This window comes from Podarcis raffonei, chromosome 13 (genome assembly GCF_027172205.1).
Source record: "Podarcis raffonei isolate rPodRaf1 chromosome 13, rPodRaf1.pri, whole genome shotgun sequence".
In the NCBI taxonomy this organism is placed as follows: Eukaryota; Metazoa; Chordata; class Lepidosauria; order Squamata; family Lacertidae; genus Podarcis; species Podarcis raffonei.
Genome location: NC_070614.1, coordinates 30,894,280 through 30,901,763, shown reverse-complemented (window position 1 = coordinate 30,901,763; position 7,484 = coordinate 30,894,280). Strand labels below are relative to the sequence as shown.

At 41.0% G+C, this 7,484-nt stretch overlaps 2 protein-coding genes across 2 annotated transcripts; both read right to left on the bottom strand.

Moving 5' to 3' along the window:
- Nucleotides 1–1,053: 1,053 nt before the first annotated feature.
- Nucleotides 1,054–2,025, bottom strand: LOC128398661 (olfactory receptor 6A2-like). The gene has a single exon (XM_053359911.1). The coding sequence runs from the start codon at nt 2,023–2,025 to the stop codon at nt 1,054–1,056; it is 972 nt and encodes a 323-aa protein (XP_053215886.1).
- A 4,496-nt stretch (nt 2,026–6,521) lies between these two features.
- LOC128398660 (olfactory receptor 6F1-like) lies at nt 6,522–7,484 on the bottom strand. The gene has a single exon (XM_053359910.1). The coding sequence runs from the start codon at nt 7,482–7,484 to the stop codon at nt 6,522–6,524; it is 963 nt and encodes a 320-aa protein (XP_053215885.1).

Genomic DNA, 7,484 nt, shown 5'->3' with positions numbered 1-7,484 from the left:
ATCCCCCGCTGCTGCTTTCGGAGTCCCCGCTGGCCCCTTGTTTCTGGTCCTCCCTGGGACCCCCCTTGCCCTGACCATCGGCGCCCCCTTCTGGGAATCTTCTGATTCGCTGGAGAAGCTCATGGAATCTCTCGGGTCACTGTCATACTCCCCTACGCTGCCCTCGGATTCTTCCCCTTCGCTCTCCATTTCCTCTCTCCCCTGTGCTTCTGCTCCTGAGCCCCTGACACCACTGTAATGTGTTTTGAATCAAGGTGTAAAGGTGCTTTCACATAGACAGATTTCAAGTTAGAAGAGTTGACCTAGATTGCAGCCTAGGTTCCTGGAAGCAATTCATTTACATACAGTTTGCGACAGCATGAATTCACTGACTTCTTTCATGAGATCCTTAAGGTTCCATTCCAAGTCTGACATAGTTCTGGTCTATATTTTATCAGTATATCCAAAATCTCCTGTTAGATAAATGAATGTTCTTGCCTTTCCAAGATGTGACGTGGGAACACTTATCCACACCAGAAGACATGTGATTTTCAGGAGGGTTGCAACAGTGTACATTATCCATGTGAATTCAGATCACATCTCGCTGTGCAGTTCTACATTTTATTTAGAAAAAACTCCTGGCAATCAGAAACTTTTATACAGCTTGGTATGTCTTTATTTTGGAATCAACAAATGGGAAGAAGTATCGGCAAAATCAGACTGTATAAACTGATTTAATGTATGTTGAAAAACCTGATGAAATGTATGAATGAATTTTATTATTTTGGTCACAGACCAGTTCCAGCCCACATACAATATCAAGGAAGTCACAAAACACGATAGGGATACATTTGAATTTGCAATTAGGTATAACAATACAGATATAGCAACAGTTTAAAATATATAAATTAAAACTTAGATGAAATGTAACTTTCTGAAACCCACCCTGAAATCATAGAGGCCACATATCAGAACCTCTTAATGTTTTGGTAGTTTCCAATATATTTTATCATTGCACAAGTTATCATGTGATGCTTGATGGTGAATAGAGAAGGTATCTGAATTTGGTAATTTTCAGTTTTGTGATGGCTTTAGCTTCTCAGTTTGAAAACATTTTGATAACATGGCTGAGTTATGTAAAGCTCTCCTTAAGGTCTTCCTCACTTCCCTGTTTCTAAGGCTGTAGATGATTGGATTGAGAAAAGGAGCCACCACTGTGTAGAGGATGGACACCAGCTTGTTGAGATCAAAGGTTCCGATGGCCTTGGGTCGTGCATACATGAATATGGTGGTGGCATAGAACATAGAAACAACTGCCAGGTGTGAGACACAGGTGGAAAAAGCTTTCCGCTTCCCTTTGACGGAGGGGATTTTTGCAACTGTGCAAAAGATGCATACGTAAGATGTTCCAGTGACTGCCAGTGAAGTCATGAGGACTGCTAAAGCTGCCACAAAATCCAACATCTCAATGGATGAAGTGTCAGTGCATGACAACCTCAACAAAGGTGAGAGGTCACAGAAAAAGTGTCTGATTGTATTTTTCCTGCAAAACTGCAAGTTGGAGATCATCAACACTGATGGAAAGGAAGCCAGGAAGCCACCTAGCCAGGAAACCAGACTCAAGACAGTGAATACTCTGTGATTCATGAGTGTTGCATAATGTAATGGGTAGCAAATGGCCAAATACCTGTCATAGGCCATAGTTGCCAAGAGAAAGCATTCAGAAGAAGCCAAAGATAAGAAAAAATACAGCTGAGTGATGCAGCCCTCCAAAGTAATTGTCTTCTCACCCAACAATAGATTTGATAACAATTTGGGCATTGTTACTGAGACATAGAATATTTCCAAAAGAGAGAGATTTCCTAGGAAGAAGTACATGGGAGTATGAAGGTGGTTGTTCAGTGAAATGGTCACGATGAGGAGGACATTTTCCAGAAGAGTTAGAAGGTAGATGGTGCTGAAAAATGCAAATAAATATAACTGGTGCTGTGGAAGTTCAGGGAAACCCATAATTATGAATTCTACATGTGAGGTTTGGTTCCACATTCTTCTGTAAGTTAATTGCTGCTTCCACTGTTAATAAAAACAGAGCATGCTAAGCACAATTCCCGGGGGGGGACGACAGTCAGTGAAATTGATTCATACAAAGTGACATCAGTCATATCAATAAATCCACTTATACTAGTAATTATGGCATAGTCTGAAAAAACAATCTGGAAAGTCTGAAATCAGTAACGGGGCAAATCAGATGAGTAGATCAGCAGCTAATAAAATAGTCACAAGATTCTTACTCATGTGATTATTAACAATTTCAATGACTTTTAAAAATGTGTGCAGAGATTTATTCAGCCTTTGCTATTGTTCTTCAATTCAGGAGAGCACCTGTTGCTCATTTTGAACATCTTACTTGCATTTACTAGTGGCTTGTAATTTTGATTGTATGCTGAAGATCCATTTCCTGGTCTGAGATTAAAATTTATTTTCTCCTCACTGCAGCCCCCATACAGCCAAAAATCTGCTCTGGAAGGTGGGGGGACCTTCAGGACCAGATTTTGGAATGTGCATGAGAAGCTGGAGGAAGGGGAAGAGAAACCTGAGCTCGCATTGCAAACACTAATTTCTGTTGTGGAGCTGGGAAGACAGCATTGGATGCCATACGTAGTACAGGACTGTCAAAATACACTTCAGGTTTTATTCTAGTTGAAATGTGATTGTGAGTCTAGCATCCGGAGAGTGATATCTGACTTTCAATTTACGGTATATATCTTCAATTAATAATAAAACCAATTCAAGCTATTCTCTATGGTTTTCAAGATTGAGAGCTAAACCATAACCCTCTTAAAAGGTAATAAATGTTACCAAAATACTCAAATGCTAATTTGGAATACAGTCAAATACCATGACAAACAGGAATTTCCCAATTGACCTCTATGTAATATAAGGTTACACTTAAAAGTATGTGATACCTACATGAAATAAAAATGATGACCTCACTGCTGTCACTGACCTGTTCAAATGCAGACAGCTAGTGGAGGAGGAAGAAAAAGAATCTGAAGCTATCAAGTTCCAATGAAACTGGATTTGGAAACAACAACACAGGCATAATCAGGTTGTCAGTTTCTGTAATATCTCTTCATATCCTTATAACACAACTCTGAATTTTTTTAAAAAAAAAAACCATTGGTCCGTTTCAGCCAAATTTATGGTCACATCCACACAATACATTTACTGTATAAAATTTGCAAAACATTGCCAGGTATGACTTATCCTAGAATATCTTAGGAATTGTAATTTGTTAAGGGTGCTGGGAACTGTAGCTCTGTGAGGGGTCCCACAGCAACTCACAGCACCTTTAACAAACTACAGCTCCAATGATTCTTTGGGGGAAGCCATCCCTGTTAAAGTGACAGGAGAGTGCTTTAAATGTATAGTGTGAATGTGAACTGCCTTCAAATTGAGTTAATGCACCTTACTAAATTTGGCTGGAGCATGTTCCTGCTTCAATGTATCTAGAACCCTGAGACTTAAATCTTGTACACACTTACCTGAGAGTAAGACCCATTGGATTCAGCAATGCCTACTTTTGAACAGACAGGATTACATTGCACATCTTCTTTTTAGCTAGTTATTGGATTGCAATAGTTCTGGAGAAGGTAGACCTTTCAATGGCCCATTCTCCATGCTTTCTAATGGCAACTGTAAAAAAAAGAAGGAAATCCATACTTGGATGGTTCCAAAGTTCTTATTGAAGCACTTCTACATCTGTCCTCTTTCAAGGTGATGAGAAGCTCAGATGTGAGGGATGTAATTTTTCAAAGGAGTCAAACAAGAAATCCTAAATGAGTAGAACTCTGGAGCTTTAACTTCTCATAGCCTAAGAGATTTCCTTCTTATGGCTTTGCTTAGTCACAAATCCCACCTCTGTCCTATTACGTTAATAAGTTTATGGAATGCTAGGAGATCCACTTAGAATGTGGTTAATGATAGCAACAAGGTGTCTTTCTCTCTCCTCCACCTTCCTTCTCCTCCAGTTACCATACATTTGCCTCTCTATGAACTGATAAAACACATTTAACAATATTTTGAAAGGCGGCATTTTATTGAAATCAGTGGGATTTAGCTTTCTTTGCTTCATTTGCTGACTGACCTTGGCTTGGCTACAGTACCCTAGGTCTCCAACAACAACAAAATTCTCAAAAAGCATATAATAGGGAGAAATGTGCTTTAAAATGCATAGATTAGTTGAGACAACATACAAAAATGCATCCTGTTATTGGAAATTGCTTGCACAATGGTTTATATAAGAGGAAATGTGCACTAAAGAACCACATTTGGTAACTGGTTCAAAAACACCCAGAGCCTGGCTGAGTGATGGCTTGAATCTAGGTCTCCCCACTGGGTCCTGTTCCCAATGTAGTATGTTTCAGTTTGTAGTGAGGTGTTTATCAACTAAGCCACCATTGTAGAATCACCACAGCAGTATGAGGGTATGTTCTGAAGAATGCATCAACATGGCACCCAAAGACACCAGGGTGCCCCCCAGTATGGCACCTGCAAGTGTTCTAAATATATATCCTTTCAAAAAAACATAGTGTATCAGAGATTATTAGCTCTTCCTGTTCAGATCTTGTTGGCACTGGTTCAACTTCTCCTTTATTAAACATACCCTCTCAGGCAGTCCCATGCTTCATTTGATATGAGGAATGGATATGCACCCTCCACCCCATTCTGAAGAAAGGGAAGCTGCAAAAAACTTTTCTTCATGAACGACTGCAGTGGTGACTTATATAGATGCACCCCTCCCCCACAATTGATGGAGGAAGGTGATGGATGCATGCCTATACCTGTCTCTTTTTCTGCTCTTTTAATTGTGGCATCAATTTCATGTTATGCCATGAAATCATGGCAGCCATTTTGTGTTGTGCCATGACCACACAATAGTCCTTTTGTGACTGGTTCCCATAGCACCTCCTCAAAATTCCAATGTGCCCACTGGCTCAAAAAAAGTCGGCAACCCCTGGTCTGAAGGCACAAGAGAGAAGGGGAGAGAGCCAAGATACTTCCAGCCTCCTAGTAGGGTAGACTCACATTTTGAAAGTGCTCTCTCCCCTCCCCTCTCCTCTCCTCTCCTACTGGGTCCTGCAGGCTCTGAAAACACCATAACTCAAAAATGCCCTTTGTTTCACCCTCCCCCTTGTCTTCCTCTCTGCATAACATATTTATGGACGGCGCAGAAGATGAGAAGCCAAGCTACTATTAAAGGGGCCATGGACAAAATTGCAGCTACACTAAAACTGCAAGCCCCTTTAAGAGCAGCTTAAATTGGGACTTCTTGTGGCAGCGATAGCTTAATTGTTTCTGTGGCAGTCCCAGCAATTTGGGGGCATTTGGAGGGTATGTGCTATTACCAATGGAGAGATAAGGAAATAGTAGCAGCAACAGTAATTCAGTAAAAATGTACATGAAGCTTGAAGCGTCTGTAAATAATGCATATTAAACCATTTAAATGTTTATTCATATTCTGTTGACCTTCATGTTAAACACAATTAAGGGGAAGCAATGATAAGTTTACTGCTTTGTTTTAGTTTCTTTCAATTTCTCCTCATTGATCCACAGATGGACATGGTATGAGTCTGAGATGTTTGCCTTCTTCTGAAAAGTCAATTTACCGTTCCAGTGGCAATGAGAGTTGTGGACTGGTGCAGTCATGGGGGAGTCGGGAGGGAAACTTCCTGTTCCCACACGACCAATGGACAGTGTAATCTCCTCCATCATTTGCAGGGGTTGTCGGGACTTGCCCGTGAATTGACCAGTCATGGGTGAGCTAAGGGGCTGGACTTTTGAGGTGGACCTGGGTGAAATCTGGCCCTATCTTAGATCAGCCTCCATTTTATTTGAACCGGGTGTGCTTGCACTCAGAAGTGTGGTAGGCTTTATTACTTCTTCCTATGCTCCAACCCCAACAATTTTGGGCTCACTGCACCTGGGGCCATAATGCACATTCTTGGGGCTCTCCTACACCTGTTGAAATCAGAGAATGTAGCATTATTTAGGGGGAAAGATCAACCCTGTATTGAGAACAATTTCTGAAACTATGAGACTATGTTAGATATAAAATTATTTTCCTCGGATATTTGGAATTGGGTCAAAGGGATGCTTTAGTTCAGGCATAGGCAAACTCCGACCCTCCAGATGTTTTGGAACTACAATTCCCATCATCTCTATCTAACAGGACCAGTGGTCAGGGATGATGGGAATTGTAGTCGCAAAACATCTGGAGGGCCGGAGTTTGCCTATGCCTACTGTAGTCCCTTTGAAATGAAATTCACTTGATGATGTGAATTTGAGAGATTTAAGTTTCTGTTTAATACTTCCATCTTTAGTAAATGGATGAAGATGATAAAGAATGGTGGTGACAGAGAGCAGTGAGAATAGGGAAGGACACTGTAGCAATTCAGAAGTCCTACATCAAATGCACAGATGATTCTGTGCACTGCCAGGAAATGTCCCATGCACCATGCAAATGACACATATACAGAACATCAGCCTCTGTCTTTTCTGCTAATTTGTAACATAGTTGTGAATCTGAACGTGGCCCTGAAAGCTTCTTGCACCTCAGTATTTCTGAGTGTGTAAATGAAAGGATTTAACAAAGGGGTTACAATAGTATTCAGGAGAGTGACAGTTTTGGTCAATTCCAGTGACTGATGCTTGGCAGGTGTGATATGTAGGAAAATGGTGGAACCATACCATATTATCACCACTGTGAGATGAGAGGAACAGGTGGAAAAGGTTCGTTGACGGCCTTCAGCAGATGCAATCTTTAATATTGTGGTGATGATATAAACGTAGGATATTAAAGTTATCACACATGAGCCCATGATGACAATACCAGCAAGTATGAACCATGCCATTTCTAATGTGTATGTGTCAGTACAGGAAAGGACTATCCAAGGCACAATGTCACAAAAGAAGTGGTTGATAACATTGGAGTCACAGAAAGACAATTGGGTTATAAGGAAGGCTGGTACCAAAATTGCTGCAAAGCCACATATCCAAGATCCCAATGCCATTTGGACAGACAACATTTTGGACATGATGGTGTGGTAGTGCAATGGGTGGCATATGGCCAAATAGCGGTCATAAGCCATGACAGCAAGCAGGAAGTATTCTGTACATCCCAAGGAGAAAACAATGTACATCTGTATGATGCACCCTGTGAAGGTGATAGTTTGGTGGCTCTTGGACACAAGGATTGCTAAAGTCTTGGGAATACAGGCTGATGTGTACCATATCTCCAGGAAGGAAAGATTGCAGAGGAAGAAGTACATAGGTGTGTGGAGTTGTCGTCTGGCTCGCACTAAAGCTATGATGGCCACATTTCCAGTGATTGTCAGGATGTACATAAAGAAAAAGAGCATGAAAAGGAAGATTTGTAGTTCATGAGATCCAGAGAAACCCAGAAGGATGAATTCCTTCACAGTGGAGTCATTTCCTTTTCTCAT

Bases quoted from the DNA above. Each gene is read 5' to 3' on its own strand.
- LOC128398661 (XM_053359911.1), bottom strand. From the start codon at position 2,025: ATGTGGAACCAAACCTCACATGTAGAATTCATAATTATGGGTTTCCCT.
- LOC128398660 (XM_053359910.1), bottom strand. From the start codon at position 7,484: ATGAGAAAAGGAAATGACTCCACTGTGAAGGAATTCATCCTTCTGGGT.